This window comes from Poecilia latipinna, unplaced genomic scaffold, assembly GCF_001443285.1.
Source record: "Poecilia latipinna isolate Pla-1442-1.1 unplaced genomic scaffold, P_latipinna-1.0 Scaffold1517, whole genome shotgun sequence".
NCBI lineage: Eukaryota > Metazoa > Chordata > Actinopteri > Cyprinodontiformes > Poeciliidae > Poecilia > Poecilia latipinna.
The window spans coordinates 141,988-161,975 of NW_015114133.1; the positions used below are offsets into that span (position 1 = coordinate 141,988).

General features: G+C 37.4%; 1 protein-coding gene and 1 pseudogene across 1 annotated transcript in view; both read right to left on the reverse strand.

The window, feature by feature from the left end:
- The window catches only part of LOC106963287 (mucin-5AC-like), a 23,858-nt gene extending 16,487 nt beyond the window's left edge, over positions 1–7,371 (reverse strand). Inside the window, exons 1-3 of the mRNA XM_015058122.1 lie at positions 7,155–7,371; positions 3,862–3,959; positions 1,147–1,472 (exon numbers count right to left, since the gene is read on the reverse strand). Coding sequence (XP_014913608.1) covers positions 1,147–1,472; positions 3,862–3,955 — 420 coding nt within the window. The 5' untranslated portion in view covers positions 3,956–3,959; positions 7,155–7,371. The remainder of the gene's footprint in view (positions 1–1,146; positions 1,473–3,861; positions 3,960–7,154) is intronic.
- Positions 7,372–11,851: 4,480 nt separating this feature from the next.
- LOC106963288 (patched domain-containing protein 1 pseudogene) lies at positions 11,852–14,807 on the reverse strand (annotated as a pseudogene).
- Positions 14,808–19,988: the final 5,181 nt, after the last annotated feature.

Genomic DNA, 19,988 nt, shown 5'->3' on the forward strand with positions numbered 1-19,988 from the left:
AATCTGCCAATAGAACTAGTAATTTTTAATCAATATTAAGGAATTATTGACTTAAAATACAGTCATATATCTTGCTTAGAAGTTACATGTAAGCTAGTTTTCTCTTATTTCAAGTTTACTAAGAAATACTGGACCAAAAATACTGTAAAAATACAGTTTCAAGATCTTTATTGTTTCATTGTTGCTTTCAAATATAGTACATTGTTATTTGATAGTGGTATTGATCAATAGTACTCCAGGTGGCTGCTTTTTCACTATTTTTCATCAAAAATATTAATACTACAAAAGCAGCCTTAAAAAGCATTATGTAAAACGAAATACTTTTTAAAATGTGAATTAAATTGTTAGTCTTAGTAGTTTATTAGTGAATATATTGAAACAAAGCTGCAGGTTTTAGTGAATAATAATATGTAAAGACTGTAATGTAATCACCAGATTTGTAGGTCACTGTCTACGTAGGTTCAGTTCCACCTCAAGTGTGCTTGTATGTACAGTCTCCTTATTTCATTGTGTCCTGGTTTTATACCGCCCATATTATATAGCAGCAAGAGTAAACGATAGTGACAAGTGTTACTGTTGGCACGCAATTTGTCATTGTTGGTATAATTTCATTGACAAGTTTTGCAATGAGGAAAACTTCAGCACATATTTGATATTTTCCCTCCACAATTAATTATTGTTTTATTCTAATTACAAAAGAATAAAACACAAGCGCACATAGATCTACCTCAAACCAAAATGGGTTAAAGAACAGGATTTCATCATTTTTTAAAGCATATAATCTTATTTTACTACAAGAGTACTAGTTTTATACTCCTACGTGTCAAGCTAGCTTTCGCAGCTAGCTGTGCTAACACTAGCATCACATGAAGCAAGACGTTTCAGCTTTTTACTTATTTTTTCCCCCCTCTTTTATGTTTCAGTCTTAATCAATAGAGACCATATAGTTCCTTGAGTCATTGTTTTAGTTTTAGTTTGTTTGTTTTTTTGAGTTTCTGCTTTTTTGACAAGCTGTAGCAAGTTATGCTAACGATCAAGAGGAACAAGCAGGGAGAACTCATACTGGGTGAGTAAAAATGTTATGCATGGTAACTTTCAAAATAAAAATAAAAACTCAGAGTCTAATCTTATTTTACTCAGTGTTACCTCCAGGCTGAAGATATTTCTCCGTACGTCCCTCCTTAGACACACCCTGTGCCACTCCATTGGGGACATCTTGAACGGAAACCGGTGCTGGACTTGCAGTAACCATCCATAAATTGTTTTGTCGTCCCCTTCAAGAGCTAAATTGGGGTTTGGTGTCCGGACTGAGCTGTAAGAAAAGGCCACCCAGGGTCCAGGGACAACCACGCGAATATTCACACATACAGTCATCTGGGAAAGGCTTGGGATGGAGATCCTGTCCCGAAGGGCCCAGTGGTCTTCACAGCCATTTACTACTGCCTTAATGTCTCTGAGGAAATATCCGTCCACTAAAAAAAGACAGAATTAATCCAAAATTAAGGATTTTAATAGACATGGTTAGTGTTAGCGATAATATAAAGTGCTAAAATAAAAGATTGAGGTTAGCGCTGGGCTAATCGTAGCTACTAAACTTATTATCCAAGCTTGTAAAAATAGAAAAGCCCTCGGGGTTTAAACTTTATATGTCTCGTTAAAGTGCGCTAACTGTTAGCTTTCTTAGCTAAACGGCGTAATAACATGCTTTTTTTCACTTTTTCTCTGCTCTCAACCCACCTTGCAAAAACATAAATGGCATTACTTATTAGTTACTCCATAGCTACCAAACTTTCTAGCCTCTAATCACAAAAAATTTTTATATGAGCCATTTTGTGGAGCTTGCAAGCATTTTTATGGAGTCAGTTATAACATGCTGGTGAAAGCATTCATGCTAATGCTAGCCTGATAACTAAAATAAGCATTTCAGCTAATTCTTCCAATAATAGCCATGTTTATAATACTGAATGGAGTAAGTCAATATTGGTCAACCTGATAGTGATACTCCACATGCTACATTTTAGCTAACCTTAGTATTGTTGCTAATTTTCATCATCACAACACCTAAATTGTTTCTGACTGATGTGTACACTTTGGGACTTCAGAAATTTAAAATGTTTTGGCCAGAATATTGGGGTAAAGAACTGATGCATGTCTCCAACAGACATCATCCAGATGGATGTCTGGATGATGACCCAGACATCATCCAGACATCTTGGACATCATCAGATGTCAAAATGGGCTTTCCAATAACCCTAAGCAATGCTAAAGTGGTTACCAAGTGGCTAAAGGGCAACAAAATCAATGTTTGGCCATCACAAAGTCCAGATCTCAGAGAATTTGTGGGTAGATCTGAAAAGGTGTTTGTGTGAGCGACTTGGCCTACAAATCTAACCCAGTTCCTCCAGTTCTGTCAGGAGAAATGGGCCAAAATTCCTGCCAACTATTGTGCGAAGCTTATGGAACGAAACCCAAAACATTTGACCCAAACAGTTTAAAGGCATCGCCACCAAATGCCAAGAAAATTTTGGAGATGTAAATAAATAAATCCCTGATACATTCCTGCTCCCAGTATTGTGGCATTTAGCCAATAGAAATAATGTTGGTAATTCTAACTGGGCGTTTTCTCTGATTGAACTTCAGATTGTGCGTAAAAAGCTGTCTTTGTTTTTATTTTTATTAAATTCCTGGTCATATGAGCCACAGCTAGAAAGCTACTTTTCCTACTGAGTTCAGGTTGAATAAGGGATTTGCCCATGGGAGCTATCTATGCAAACAGTGCTGCGCGCCACTAGAAAAATCGAGTGAAATTAAAATTTAAAAGGAAGAACACATCCAGTATATCCAGTGTCATCCCCCACATTTAGAACACAGTAACTCTTTATTTTTTTCTCAAAGGTAAATATTCATGTCAATTCAAATTAATAACACTGAATTGACAACTGTCAATGGGTGCATTGATGAATGGACGCTGTTTTGTGTCCATGGCAACAAAAAACCCTGCCAGACAATAATGAGGGATAAGTTCAGGAGTCTCTGCTAGTTCACACTCAGATCTGTTTTTCTGTGAAATCGGATTTTTTTTGCGTAGTTCTAAAATAATCGGTAAAACAATATTTGCCATGTGTATGTGATCTCCTGTGTGAACTTCAGGCTACCTTAAAATGTCCCGCATGCGCAGTAGAGGGCGCAATGACGTCACACATACGGCGCGAATGTTTTTCCAACCGCCATAAAGAAGAAGAAGAAGAAGAAGAAGTGCTCAGTGTTTGCGGAAGTAAAGGTGGATGCTAATGGTGGAGCTTAGCTTACGATTTTAAAGTTGTGGTCCGACCGGAACCAGCACATTAACAGCTCAGTCCTCATTATCGTCCGCCATGTTTGTTGTTTTTCTTCCCGCTTGAGCGGATCAGAACCAGAACAGTGACGTTTGTCGAGTATCAATGACGTTAGGTTGGATGAATACGGTCAGAGCCGCACAGATTCAAATCGCATAAAAGATCAGATTCGTATCGGATTTATAACCTCAAATCCAAATTGTTCTGGGTCGGAATCGAAAGAATCCGATACAAGTTGTTCAGACTGTCATAAAAAGATTCGATACATGGAAAAACCGGATTTGGATCACTAAAGGCTGCACTGAGCATAGCCTTATTTGCTCTAAAACACCAAGCAAGCTTTATTTTGTCAGTTGCTACACAAATAAAAGTGCTTTACATAGATCAGGAGAACTTTCTGCGGAAGAGACAGATTTCCATAATATTGTAAACATTCCTGTATGCAAATATAAATGCAATACGTTGGGTTTTCAGGTTAAACTTTTTTCCCAGGTGTTTTATTAATTGTACATAAACTTTTGCTCACCTGTGGGTGGAGCGGCTGCTGCCAGGAAAAAGAAGATGACTGGATGGAAACAAAGCCGCCTTCTCCATGTTGCTTCAAAGAAAAGGCCAAACATCCTCCTGGAAACATTACAACATAATATTTCCAACTCTTTATATTTCTTCCCTCCTTTAACTCTCAGTTATGTAATAACATTCAAATCAATGGTCACGTTTTTTTGTTTTTGCATAGCTGGAACCGTTTGCTCAGCAGCTTCCTCTTTTTAAGCTTTTCCTCCATTGTAATCGGTGTTTCTATAAATGGTCAGAGCTGTGGGAAGCCTTTTTCACAGCTTGAAAGATGAAACGGTTGAATATTATCCGCGCTTTTGTCTGAATGAGGTTCTTGACTTGAGGGCCGGGGAGGGGAGGACACTGGGGAGTTGGGTTACACCTCATGATATTCACACCTTTCAAAGACAACTTATTGTTTCTAGTACAGTTAGGCTGCTACACATCTCAGTTCACACTTTTATGCAATGCTTGTATGTGGATTCTGGGTATTCAAAATGTTTAACTATGTTTGTTCTAACATGGAAATGAAATATGGCAGATACAGTGACTTGAAAAAGTATCAACACTCCTTTATTATTACATTTCTAAGCTCCAAAAACCTTTTTTCCCCCTTTGGTTGGTTGTTTTTTTGGACGCAATTCCAACTTGATTGTTTATTTCTAGAAAAAATATAAACAAAACAAAAACTAGATCTTTCTTACAACTTAGATGAAAAATAAGTTATCTAAATCTGATCTTACAAGTTCAGGAAGTGATCAAAAAGCCATTTTACAAAACCTTCTGTTGTTACACCGGATATTTGACAAGCATAAAACATTTCCACCATGTTCGCCTTTGTGTTCTTAATTTAATAAATTAACATGAAGATTTAAAAGTTAACAAAGTAATACCAACAATTGTAATTACCAAAAAAAATTCACCGATTTTTGTATATTTTAACTGCACAAATAAAACTAAATTGATATGTTATTTAAATTACATTCTGTCACATTAGAACAAAAAAAACTAATGCATTGTTGTAATTAATATGATTAACAGTTTTTCACATTCATTTACAAATAAAAATCTAAATTGCACACACTTTTGATTATTTAGCTTACCTCTCAGCAATAAAAAAGTTAATTTATTATCACCAGAAATTTGTGTTGTTGTCCTTTCTTTTCATAATTGAAAACTACTTTGTATTTGTATTTTACACAAATCCAAATTAAACAACAGTAGAGTAAAAGTTTCGATTTTTATGCTGGAGTAAAAGTACTTTAATTAAGATATAAACTATTTAGATCATATTAACACCCTGAGCAAACAGAACATGCTAACTAGCATGCTAACACAGCTAATTGTTGTGATTTGAAGACAAGAGATGTTTTAGAAAACAACTTGTCAACTCTTTAGGGGTTTTTTGAAGAATTAAAACGTTTGCCAAAATAATTATTGTATTCTCTATAAAAACACATAAAGAACCAAATTTATAATGAGTGTCTGGTGATAAATTATTTCTGTGACTCTGATTTACTTGAACTTAAAGGTTTTTTAATGATTATATTAAAACAGAAGCTGGGATCTTGCCATAACATTGGAAAATGAAGAGCATTTTAGGGAACAAATCTTTAAAATGTTTATTTTCTTTTAGACTCACGTCTGTTTTTGTGTTGCGCAGAACGTAGCTGCCTGTTATGTAAACACAGGATTCAATGCAGTTCAAAATGTTCAATCTTATAAAATCGATTAAATTTTGGAAATTAAACTTTTTGCACTTTGTGAGTGAATTTTCATCAGTGCAGACAGAGCACCTGCATAGAATAATATGACTTAAGGTAACTTTAAAGTAACTTTGCATTCATTATTACCAAATAACTAAAAGTTGACTTAGCATTAAAAGTGTCATTATTCACTAAATAAGGCAAAATTTACACTTTTAATGGACTTTTAATTCAAAATTTTAAAGGAACTTTGCATTTAAAATGTCATTATTTAATGAATGACAGTTTATAACAGTGCTATGTCAGTCTTAACCCTTCAAATAAAGTGTCACCAAATACTTTACATCTGCTTCTATAGATTTAGTGAATTTTCATCAGTGCAGACAGAGAACCTGCATAGAATAATATGACATAAAGTAACTTTATTATTGCACCATTAGAGTAAAATACTTTAAATTTGTTTCCATAGATTTTCTTTAGATATCTGTATTCTGAATGTATGTTTATTCAAGACTCGGTACTAAATGAGCTTCTTGTTTGGGGCAAAAAGGCATCAAGAAAAAAAAATTATTTAAATCGTGCAACTCGTCTAGGATCTCATTTGGACCAGTTTTCTCACCCACTTTAGGTTCTATGGGTTCTATATCTATGATACAGTTCATCAAGTACAAAACAAGTAGGGAATTAATTACCTTTCATGTCATTTCAAAGTTAAAGTTATTTTCATGGCTGAACACCAATAAGTCCAGATTATTTAGTCTCCTCACATCATGAGGTCGGCAGCAGTGATTTACATTCTGCACAAACTTTGGTGCAGATGGAAAGATGTGTCACATTTTAGAATATTTTTATAATTCCTACCACTAAGTCTTGACATTTCTTAACATTTTGAAGTGTTGAAAGGCTAATCTAAACATATATGCAAAAACATATTCAGGACAAAGTTTGTTGGCTGGATTTTAGAGACTTGAAGGATATTTTTGGTTTTGTAACGCTGTCCCGTATTGTGTTTAAATTAAATCTTCGCACATCAGATAAATGTTATTCTCTTTTGATCAAAATCTCCCTGCATAAAAAGAGATTTACTTTCTTTATGCTTTAATGTCACAGCTAAATATTAGAAAGATATTTAAGATAACCTGCCCTGAAAAACAGATTTTATCAAATATTTCCGTCTATTTTCTAGTGCAAAGACAAAACTAACTTATAAGTAACTTTTCAGCAGGATATATGAGCTTCATTAAGTCAATAATTCATTAATATTAATGAAAAAGTATGTTTTACTGGCAGATTATTTCACTTATAAATATTGTTATACTCCTATTTTTTCATTAATATTAAGGAATTACTGACTCCTATATGTTGCTATAAAGTTACTTTTGTCTTATTTCAAGTGTACAAATAAACTAAAAATACCTGGTAAGATTTTATGTTTTTGCAGTGTAATGCTTTGAGATTATCTTTTGTTGACAACATAAAATAATCTGTTCCTTTTCTACTTTCCCCTAAATTTCTCACCTACATATGAAAAAGTTTTGAAGTTTTACAAACTTCTTACCTGATGGTGTTTGTCTGGTTGTCTATGAGTTAACCTTTGAACCCTACGGAGGAGGACTTGATATCTTCTCTCCGGTTCGCACACGTCTCTCCATCTTCCCCGTCTTCACACGTCTAGGATGAATCCAAGTTTCACACGCTCCACGTTTCTCCTGAGTTTCTCTGTCCAGGATCCACCTGCGTCTGAGCGGCGATGTGGTTCAGCAGGCGGGAGGCTCGTTTGAGAGAGAGCTGCGTTCAGGAAATCAGAAATCCTGAAATGCAAAATCTGCCTGCAGGCCACTGGGGGCAAAATAATGAAACACACCCAGAGAGGGAGGAGAAAGAGAGACAAGGAGGACAACACGTCTGTCTGTCTGTCTGTCTGTCTGTCTGTCCTGCAAAAACTAAATATTGTCTCATTTTTCTTCTTTAGAGAGCAAATATCTTCGTACACTTGAAATGTAAGACAAAACTAACAAGATATAGAGGCTTATTTTAATATTGATGAAAAAGTCTTAGTTCCACTGGTAGATTATTTAATGTACAAGATATTTTTCCCATATTAAAAGTGAAATAATCTGCCAGTAAAATTACAACTTCTTGTTGATATTAAGGATTAACTGACTTAAAACAAGCTGCTGTATCTTACTGAAAAATTACTTGTTAGTTTTGTCTCCTAGAAACAAAACAAAAATACTTTGTAAGATTTTGTATTTTTAATTATTTACCTTTAAAACAAAAATACAAAATCCTACTAAATATTTTTGTCCAGTTTCTGGTGCAAATATATTATTATACTCGAAATATTAGACAAAACTAACAAGTTATTTTTTTTTAGCAAAATATAGCAGGTTGATCAAACTATATTGATGAAAAATTACTTGTAAATTTAATTTATTACAATAAATTTTTCCTGTATTAAAAGTCAAACAATTTGCCAGTAAAACCAGAACGTTTTAATCTATTTTAAGGAATTATTGAGTTAAAACAAACTCCTGCATCTTGCTGAAAAGTAATTTATTTTCTTATTTTTAGTGTACTATATTATTTGCAGTAGAAACTAAACAGAAATGCTTGATAAGATTTAGATTTTTTCTTTCTTTCTGTATGGCTGGAAGGTAACAGCTGGTAGTACAGGATGCAGGGTCAGGCCCTTCCTTCACACGGTGTTAGCCTCTCGGCGTTGTCTCAGTGTGTGTGTGTGTGTGTGTGTGTGTGTGTGTGTGTGTGTGTGTGCGTTTGTTTGTAATACCTTGTGGGGACGATTTTCCTGACATATACTACGTTGTGGGGACCAATTGCTCCTCGTGGGGACCGGAGCCTGGTCCCCACAAGGGGAAACCCTGTTTTTGGGTCAGGGGTCAGAGTTAGGGCTAAGGTATGAATTGAGTTTTGGTTGGTTAGGGTTAGGAAAAGGGTAAAGGTCAGGTTTAGGCTGTAGAAATGAATGGAAGTCAATGGAAAGTCCCCACAAAGATAGCAACGCAGACATGCGTGTGTGTGCGTGTGTGTGTGTGTGTGTGTCGGGATGTTTGTATAAGCTACAGAATCAGTTGGAAAGAAAAAAAAAGGCAGAAAAATTCCCCATGTTGTCAAGAATGAAATGAGGGAATTCAAGTTGAGGAACCAGTCAAACCATCGTCTCCTTGGCAGGAATCAGACATGAAGTGAATCAAACAGTCAGTAGCAGCAGAGTGAAGCGCTTTTAAACAGTAAAACATTTTTAAAAATCACGCTGCACCCTCGCTTGCCTGAGGCGGGCGTGTGTTTGCGAAACCACGAGGGTTCGTGCTGTTCTTGACTTTGTCCACAAGAGGGCAGTGTTGGAAGCGGTATTTTTCCCGCTGCATATCCGGTGTCAGGCTTTGTTTTTGTTTTTTTATGGGGGGAAACGAGGCTGTGTCGGATCAGTGGAGCGCAGCTGAACTGCAGAGTTGCTGCTCCACATTCAGTGACTCAGCACTTTTACCCTCTGTCAGTTCAACACGCATAAATATTTCCAGTTTCTTTCTCCTGTGACTCCTTAAAGCAGGGGTGTCAAACTCAGTTCCGTTTTGGGCCAAATTAAGATCATAAATGCTTTTAAAGTGCCAGGATGTATTGATAAAATCTGTTCACAAACTGTTAAAATATCAGCGAATTCTTAAAATTAAATAATATTATTGAGCATCTTTTTTTGCAATAAAAATCAAAGTGTTTGTGGAACTAATTTGGAAATATTTGCAATATTTCCCCTTTGTTTATGACGGTAAATGGAACTGTTATTTTTTGCTGTATAGATCATGGACCACAATCTGACATCAATTAAAGCTAAAGCAGCTGTTTAATACAAGTAATAAAGGTTTTGACAATTTTTAAGAAAAATCTGCATTAAACTGCCAATTATAACCACAAAAATGTTTGGGGGATTTCTTGATTTTGCGTGAATTTGCTCAATAATTCTCAAGAAACTGGAGGGACAGATAAAAACTGCATTGATTTGATTGAAAACATAATATGTAAGCACACTTAGTGGAAGTCAATGTTTCAGCTGGTTTGTAGTTTTCTGTTAGTTTATCCCAGATTTGTGGTACTTCTGGTTTTAACTGAATATCTTTTGATAGACCACATTGATAATTTGAGGAAAGTTGCTCATCCTGCATCCACCATGTTTGATTGATTCATTTTTTTTCTTAAATTATCCCTGTGCACCAGATCTAACATGACATACCTTCGAAAACATTCTACTTTTGCCTCGGATATTAAAATATTTCCAAAGACGTTGCAGATAATCCAGAGGTTGTTGGAAAATCCGAGATATTTCACACATAAACTCTCTTTTGTGCCCAAACGCTTCATTGCTCAGTGACATTTTTATCATAAAGTTTACTGGCAGAGCTCCTGGGTGGGAAGGTTGTGGGTTTTTCTTTGACGGCTGTGGCGCCTACTAAGAGCCTGAACAACGGTTTCATTCAAGAACACGCCAAAGAGACGAATGTATTAACAATAGCTTGAACTCCCACGTGCACACCTTCATCTTCAGCTGCAAGGATTAACTGTTAGAGCTCGAACTCGGCTTTCACCTGCAGACAAAACACAGAGATGGAAAGAAATCAGAGCTTTCATTCACTGTTTAGAAAATAAAACACAAGAATGACGTTAAAATATGCTTAAATGTCAGGTATGTACCAGGTAACCTGCCAATTTAAATAAATTATTCTAATTCTGTCAGGATTCTTTCAGGAATCTGTTAATGGCTTTCAAAAATGTGATTAAAGGCCAACATGCAAAAGAACAAATAAAATGCAGACAAAAAGAGCACAGCAAAAAAAAAAAACCCGCATTACTAAAAGATTCCTAAAATAAAACCATTTTCTTTCCAAAAGTGATTTGAGAAAATAAATAAATGAAATAAAAAATAAAAAAAAATAACCAAAATAATTTTGCAATCTTATTAAGTGGACCCATTAATATCGCAAAGATGATTGGTCCAGGTACTGAGCCTTGTGGTACTCCATAAGGTGACCATATTTTAATTTAAAAAGAAATTACACCTGTGAAACCCTTAATTCTGACCTTAAAGAAAATCATTAATTTTACACATTTAAAGTGTGGCTTCTCTATTTAGACAGAAAGAAAAGTTAAAAAACAAACTTCAGATAGACTTTCACAAATACAAAAGTTACTTTACAATCTCTGGAAATAAGTAATAATATTAGTAATTACTGTTTTGAGTTAGAAAAATAACCTGCAAGTCGGATTTTATATCAAGTTGGACAAAACTTACTCAAAAATCTTAAATTATATTCTGAGAAAATATAGTATTTTCTTTCTAATGTTATAATAATAAAAATGAGAACTACATTAGTGCCCACAAAGTATCATCTGATCAATAAAGCTGTCAGTTCAATAAAACTCCTTTGTTGAAACAAGAGTTGAAGCATTTCTGGATGCAAAAGAGGCAAACACAAACATCACATTCTCTTATTCTGACTTTATTTGTCCAGCATTAAAGTAGAAATACTAAGTAATACAGAGGATTACCTCAGGCCACCCAAGCTGAAATTGTGCAACATGATATGGCAACAGAAAGTAAACACAGCAGTAGGCAGTAAAGGGTCGAATCTAAAGCGAGTCCTAAAGTGAAAAGTGTTTACATCCAGGCACATTTTCAATCTGTGATTGGGAGAAAACTCATTTACATGCCGCGTCGCCCCACCAACAGACAGAAGACACGTTTCATCCAGGCCTGCCTTTCTCCTTCTTATGGTCTATATTTCATATTTTTCCTGTTTAAAGAGGCAGTATTATGTATTTTCCTGACATATAGTGCCATTTTGCAGCACAATCAAGTAACTGCGTTACCTTCAAAATGCTGTATGACTTCACAGAAATTTGATTTCGTAATTTAGCGCCTTGAAATTGGGCTTCTGTCTCTTTAATTTTCTTTCTGAAACTTGGTTTTCAGGAAGTTATCACAATATGGCTCCTCTATAAACCCTTTTAACAACGTTTTTACCAGCGTTGCACTGAGAAGTGGCTCCACCAGACACGCAGTTCCATTAAGTGTTTGCTAATTGCTGCTGACTAGTCTGAAGGAGTTGAGTGGGGGAGGAGATGCACTTTGAGGGCGGGGATATGTCCGCCCAGGTGTTTTGAACAGCAGAATGGTTTCCATGGAGATTAGAGGATTTCTCTAACATGCATTAAAGAATCAAGGCAACAATCCAGGTATGTTTGTGATGAGGGAATGACATCATAACCTGATGGAAAGCTAAAAAAAGTTGATTTTACATAATACTGCCCCTTTTGCCAACCTTTCAACCGTTACGTGCTCAAACAGTGGTGATCTGGTCCACTACTCTGGTGCTGTCATTCATTTCAACACACTCCACTTCCTGTCTCTGGCCCTCTCTTCCTGGCCGATGGTCCCTGCTCTTGGAGGGAGGCAGGAAGGTGAGGAGGGTCGGCAGGAAGGCCAGAGTGTGCAGGGCCGAGCACACGGCCGTCAGAGTGAGGCAGCGAAAAAGTGTGCGGGTGAGGTTGGAGCGCACAGCGCAGATGGGTACCAGGGCAGCGCTGTAGCACACAAGTGTCTGTAGGGAAGGAATGCCGTGTCGCTCCAATGCCAGGTGAACCCAGCGAGTCCTGCTTTCACCGCGGCCCGAGGCGAAGCCGCAGAGGAGGGGGCCGCTGCAGTCCGCCGAGTGACCCAAAGCCGTGATCAGGCACAGCACCGACACGCAGTCCATCTCCACGCCCCACAAAGTCATGAAGCCCAGAACCCCAAACTGGACAGAGAGAAGGGTGAGTCCGAGCCACAGGGAGACCAGCGGCTCCACGACGACCAAAGAGGACAGACCCAACAGGAAGAGCACCGCCAGCAGTGAGTGTCTGAGGGGGGAGCTGACCGCCGTCGCGTACCGGTCCAAGTACACAAAGGAAGGGTTGAATATCAGGAAGCGAACCCGAGAGGTGAGAGACAAGCGGCGCAGAGTGTCCAGCAGCACCGACATCTCCTCGCGCTTGTTCTCTGTCGTCTTGGCGACCAAGAAGATGCGCGAGGCCGCCACGTCTGGCTCCTCCCCTTGTCCGCGCTCTGCGAAGATGATGTCGTCTGCAAAGTGAGCGAACTGCGGCTCGTGCAGGAAGGAGTGGCGCAGAGTGCGGGTGAAGTTCTCGCGAGGCTGGCTGGTGGACTGGTTGCGGTCGGACAGGTAGCTCAGGTACGCCTCCAGCCAGCTGATCCGCTGGAAGCCTTTGGCATACTCCAGCAGGTCCCGCTGCACCGAGGCATTCCAGTAGGGGGCACTTTCATAGATGTAGAATCCAATCACTGGCGAGTAGGAGCTGAAGTACCGATGCTGTGCATGCGTGTACAACACTGTTGCTGTATCCGTGGCAACCAGTGCACTGGGATCAGAGCCCTGGGTCACCTGTTGGAAACAGAAATATATTTATTCAGTGACAATAAGAAGAATTTGCAATTAAAACTTCACTTTTTTGAGTTTGTCAAAGTATCTGGAAGTTTATAACCCAACGTTTTAACCCCTCATTCCTATTGCCCCTAATTTGGAGGTAATAGCATTTGTTCCAAGAGACTCTAGGGATCAATGGGCGGTGAATATGATATGACACAAGGAAAGCCAATTGATCTTGGTAATTTTTGTAAAGTAGGAAATTTAAAAAATAAGGTAGAGGAGTATTGAGCTTCAAAGTCACCAAAGGTTGCCCATATACCAATATAATCAACAACAATTACAGATCAACTGGCTGTAGATACCATGTCCAGATGACCCGGAGTCATCTGACTAACGGTCAATTGACTAAGGCTCAGGTACGCCTGTTGTTGATTTGACGCTTGCAGCCTTTGGCAAAGGAAAGGCTACTTTGCCAAACCTTGTTTAGTCTGCTTTGCTCAAACTCTAGCTTGTTTGCCTAGAAAGTCCAGCTCGTTTTGGGAGGTATGAATGTGTGATCAAACTCTGATGCAGACAAACAATGTCCCCAGGGGTCTGTATCCTGTATCCTGCATGTTTTAGAACATGCAGGAAGCCAACCCTGGTATTGACCATCTCTTCAACCTAACAATGTTCTACAGAAGCCTAAAAATGAGCCATCATTTGATTTTGGTGTGTTGAACCAAGCATAGAACAAAGACATGCAGGATACCGGGGCCCTTGATCACTGATTTTGGACACCCCTGACTTAATTGTTCACAGTTGCCACAACATCAATGACCTTTCCAGCGCAAGACCAACATTTACTGGTGATAAAGAGAGGATTAGGACAAACAGAAAAACCTCAAACCATAGCACCACTCCTGAGGCTTGTAGCTGACAAAGCAACAGTTGAAAGAAGCCAACCAAATCTAAGTAATTATTATCAAAACCTAAGTTACTTTACAAGCCATTCTTAAAAATCTTGGTTTTCACCAAAAGGTGTTACGAAATGTGGAGGTGAGTTGCAAAGACCTTGTTCAGATCATAATGTGTTTGTGTCTCACCTGAAGAAAGCCCATCAATCCAAAGGAGATGTAAACCAGATACAGTAAAACTACGAAGGGTTTGACGTAAGTGTTGGTGATCCAGTCTCCATAGCAATGTCGAACACATCCCAGTAAAAGATGGCAGTCCTGAGGATGAGGATCTGTGGTTGTTGTTGGATGAGTGTGATGGGGCGAGTGTGTTTGTATGGAGTTAGCCGTGTGTCCATGAACACCAGAACTGTTTGCCATATGAGTTAGGTTAGGATTTGGCATATTAGGCGGGTTGGTTGATTGCGTCTCATCTTGGTAACGGGTGTACATCAAACACCGGTACCAAGCCGGTTTCGAGTCCAGCCGGTCTGGCTTTGGTACTCGCCGACAGAAGCAGCCATGTCTATACCTCGTCTCCAAGTAGCCTGTAAACACCAGGCAGGAGCTGTAAAAGGACAGCATGTAGATATAGCTGATGGTGATGGCAAGGACGGCGTTGCGGCAGAAGAGGCGGACGGCCTCCATGTTGGTGAGCGGCGAGGCAGCCAGACCCAACGTCATCAGGTGGATCATGGTGGAGCCGGAGAAACGCAGCATGACATCCTCAAAGACGCTTGCCACTCGCTCTTTTACGTGCTGATCCTCCCGCGTTCGCCTCCATGACGACAACATCTCAAAGGAGCCGAAGAGACCGTGGCCTGTTGGAGACGGCAACGAGAATTAAAATCTACACCCAATTACACAAAAAACCCAGCAAAATGCCAAGTAAAGAACATTGGATATGCCAAAAAGACAGATTTTGTTCCCATGTTTTTGGCGACTATAAAAGATTTTCTCAACTGGAAAGTAAATAGCTGTTCACCAATAAGTGTTACCCTCAACTGTTCAAAAAGGTCAATTAAAGCAATATTAACAGCCACTTTAAACAGATGGCGTCAAAGCCAGCCAATTCCCATCAAATTGGCCCCTCTGGACATTTTGGTTTCACTCTAGTTTCATGTTATTTGAGACCAATCATGTCATCGCACCAGGAAGTTGAAAAACTGTCACACCTCGAGTCTGTTTGAAGCAGAGATGCATGAAATGACGAATGTAACACACCATGAAAAGCAGTTTTCCCACAACTTCCACAACCACTCTTGGTAAGTGAATCTGCAGTGAAATATATTAACACATTTAAACTCAAAATTCAAATTAAACCTGCTTTTTTCTCTCCATTCATAAATATGAATATTTGAAATTTAAATATTACAGTAATCCATTCATGCTCATTCTCACGTGCAAGCATTCACATAAATATTTATACTGTATATGTGGAACAGATGGTTTTCATTGGCTTTTTTTTTTACACTTTGGTTGCCATGGCGTCCATGAGTCACCAGTGACACACGGACACCCTTCTTCCTGTGGCGAGTTCACCATGGCAAAACACTTAACACCTTAGCAGAGCCACATTGTACTGACACTTTAATGTGGTGGCAGGAGAGAAAAGTGTGGGAGAAAGATCTGCAGAGTGTGTGAGTGTCAAAATGACACAAGTGTTAAATCCATGTTTCCAGGAGAGACCCAGAGCGCAAGGAGAAGATGAGGACAGCACTTAGCGCACAAGATGGTTTTTAGCAGAAAAAACACACAGCATTTTAACTCATGTATATTTACAACAAAATATTAGTAGACAATAGTTACTAGATGAATGTCTGAGCAATAATACCATAATAACTGACTATATGACTTACACATACAAAAAATATTTATAAAAGAAATTATATGGTTGTTTAAAAGTGCTCCTTTTCTAACTCATGTAATTGTGTTGCAATGCTAACACTAGCTTGTACATAAACCGTTACAAGTAGCAATTATGTTTTACTCAGTGTTTTTATTTTTTCCTTTCTCTAAACAATTACTAAATCACAAACAGTCCTACAAGTCTGGAAGCACTATACTTTTGGGTTTTTTCTTCAGGGTAGAGGGTGATGAAAGCTAGCATTACCTCATATTAAACAAGGAGTAAAAAGTGGTGATTTTGTATACTTATTTTTATTCTTGTCTTTCTCTATATATTCCTCATAGCAGCTACTTAGTCATAAACAATCCCACAAGTTTGGAAGTAATGTTTTTTGTTTGTTTGTTTGTTTTCTATGGGTGGAGTTCAAAACTAACTTCTACTTTTAGCTGCTAGCTCTGAGAACACTAGCATTAGCTCATATTTAACAAGGAGCAATAAGTGCATTGTATTATATTCTTGCCTTTTTCTGTTTTCCTCTTAGCAACTACTAAATTATAAACAATCCTACAAGTTTTGAATAATTCAAAACTGTAATTTCTCTAAATACTTGTACTTGCTAGCTGTGTTGTAGTGCTAGCATTAGCTTTGTCACAAGGAGCAACAATTAAAGATCCTGGAAAAGATGTGGGGTTTTTTGTCCTACTCTAAGCAATTAAACCATAAAATATCCCACAAGTCAAGATTTGCAATTTAAGCATAAACCATCCATTTTGCTAACTTAATCTAGCACCAGTGCTAACACTTGGCATGTACATCATGTGAACAGGTGATTGCGTCCTAGCTGTCTTATTTTTGGAGAAATGACAACAGAAAGGAGCAGGAGAGAAGAGATAATTATTTCCCGACTTACAATTGAACACACTGGACTGAACAGCACATTATTTTTAATAGGGAAACATCAGACAGAGAAATGTGATTGTGGGGAAAATGAGACAATAAACATGTTATTTTGCATTGATTCAGAGAAACAAGTTAATTAAGAACCTTAGTAACATGAAAATTAAATTGGACATTGTTGATTTATTGCAGATAAATTCAGGAAGTAGAGGATATGAAGCTATATCTAATTTATTTTTATTTCATTATTAATTTTTGTCATGTGGCCACACATCGGCTGGTGGCAGTAATGCTTACCTAATATTTTTGCCAACCGCTAATAAAAATCAAGAAGAAGAAGAAGCATCTGTCTTATTTTTCAGTTTTACTCTCCACGTTTGTTCCTAAGAAATAATAGGAACAAACGTGTTCCTATTACACACGTAATAGGAACACGTTTCTATTACGTGTTCCTATTACGTAGCCTGCTATTCACAGGCTGCTATTTTTCAATATCTTCCTTTAACACCCCTTGTTGCCATTTAGTTTGAACTTTTTGACCATTCTAACCTGAATACTTGTAAGGAGGAACAAATATAGATTCAATTTTAGCCGTATTTTTCTTATCATTGAATTTAAAACATGTTAGTATTGTGCTTTTTAAAATAATGTTGGTTTTCGCTGCTGCTGCTGCTTTGAGAAGTTACTATAAAGTCAATATATTCCAGACGCCATAAGGAGGCCAGCAGTTTTCTAATCACTTCTCATTTGCATCTTTTCCTCATCTCTCATCTCACTTCATCACTAAATTAGCTGCTAAAACGAACCTCGTCTCAGCTGCATTTATGTGGATTAATATTTTATGCAGGATTTCGGAGACACTTCATGTCTCTTTATGCACTTTTCCTGTTCACTGCAATTATTTAAAGCTTCACTGGAACCTAATCAGATTTTGTTTTGTATTCTGGTCAGCTGCCCTCTTTGTCACCTTGTAGAAACAATTAAACTTAATTTAAGATCTAATCAGAATCTCCTTGATTTACTACGTTTCTGCACACAAACAAGGAATTTAATTTCAGTTTAATTTTGCTCTCAATGTAGGCATTTTTAATGCGAGTAATAAAAACAGTTACGTTTTAAGGAGTTCAATATATTTTAGGCAAATAGTTTCAGCATTTTGAGATTTTTATTATGTATTGAAAGAGTAAATGTATTGAAGACTTAGCAACAGAGAAATGAAGCTTAATTAAATGGCAAAAAAAAATAAAATAAAATAGGAGCAAGTTGAGAATTTTACGGCGCCCCCTGGTGGACATGAACTTTCTTTTGCGGTCTCTGGTCATTTCATGCGGCGTAACTGAAAACTGAAAGTCTTTCTGCTGTAATATGAGGTTTTTAAAGGTTTAGATCTCGTTGGTGAGATACCTGAAGTTTTATATATTTTTTAGGATAGAAATGCACCACAAACCAAGATAAACAGAAACTATTTGGACTATTTCTGAGTTATTATCGCGGGGTAATACGTCATCTGACAGTTTCTATTGTGTCTTTTTTGTGTTGGTTAACAAAGGGCCGTTTTCATCTCAACCTTACAGAAACAAACATAAAGTGAATAAATCAAATTTCAATCATTTTTTTGCCAAGGAGTTAAGAATATATAAACATGTTTTCAGATTCTCTATAAATGTGCATATATTTGAAATTTTAAATTGACATTCATGACTGTATTGAAAATAGACCAGAAAATATTGCAGTAAGCATATTGCGAGGGAACATAAAATACATTTTATCCCCCTGTCCCCTAGGGGGCGCCGTAGATTTTAACAGAAAGACTAAAGAATAAAAATAAAAACCAGGGCACATTTATACAGAGGCAGTTATTATGAAAACAGCTGAGTGATTACAAACAAGCTGCAGCTGGAAAAGAAAGAAAGGTAATGTTCAAATGAGTAACTAAAAGTGCAAAATAATCTACATGTCAAAAACCATCAACTGTCAGAGAAAAGGAAAGATAAACCTTTAAACCATGTTCAATTTTTATGTTGTTTACTAAAACAACGAGAGATAAACCTGCATTTAAAAAATAGGAGACCCTGTAATGAAGGTTAATGTAAATTAGTGCCTCAGAAAAAGGATCAGCAGTTACATCCTGTATTTTATCAGTGTGCACACAGAGCTTCATGTTCATCCACTCATGTTTAATTTTCCTTCATTTGAGGTTTGACTGACACTCTGTTCATTATATCTGTCAATACCCGATGTGAGTCAGCCGTGTTTGACGGTAAACAAGCTGCAGCTCAGCATGCAGACGACTGGATCTGTTAGCAAATATGGAGTTTACTCTGCAGGGAACCACCAAATTAACCAAAAATCTAATTTTAAACAATAAAAGGGGAAGTTGCAGTAAGTGAAGCACAGAAAAACCTTCCTAAACATTCATGCATGGTGCAGGAATATATTTATTAAATAAAACCTTTTGATTCTGCTCCAAATCCGCATTAAACAGCTGCAACACCAGAAGCCTGTTTTCTTACCTTTGCTTTAGTTCTGAATTTGCCTCAAGTAAGAAAATGTGTCATTTGTTTCGTCCTCCGCCCCCTCAGTGAGTTCCTGTCCTACAGCCTGTCAATCATTTTGACGATCTGTTTAGTTTGAGACGGCGTTCAGCCACAGGACTCTGCAAAATAAGTCCCACGAGTTCCAGAAGAGGAGCACAGCTGCAGCATCAACGTGCTTTGTAAGAATACTCGTTTAACACAAACACTGATGTATTTCAAAGGGGTTTTATATGATAAACTGATGCAAAAACTGTCCATACCTGTACATTTAAAGAAAAACTAATTTATTTGCATTTGTATTTACTCCAATGAGTCAATACTTCAAACCTCAACCCCAGTTTTAAGACTCCTGCAGCCTCCAACAGGTTTACATTCAGATTTGGGCTGATATCCAATATTACTATTATGGATAGTAAACGATATTTAACATTATATATATTTCGCTACCATTTTGACACCTTTTGGGAAAAAGGCCCACCAGAAATAAATCAAAAATAAATAGCAGTTGTTCAAACAGGCCCAGTTTTATTAATCAGATGATAGCAATATCTTAAAAAATGACTAATATCGACCGATACCAAGGTTGACGCCAATAAAAAAGTGTTTGGTAAAAAGTACAGAGTAACTGATCACTCATTTAATATTAGAAATTACATCATCAGTTGGCCAAAATATAAAGTTAAGTGGAAATTCTGGTATTTTAAGGACCAAAATGAAAATAATTCATTTAAGTAA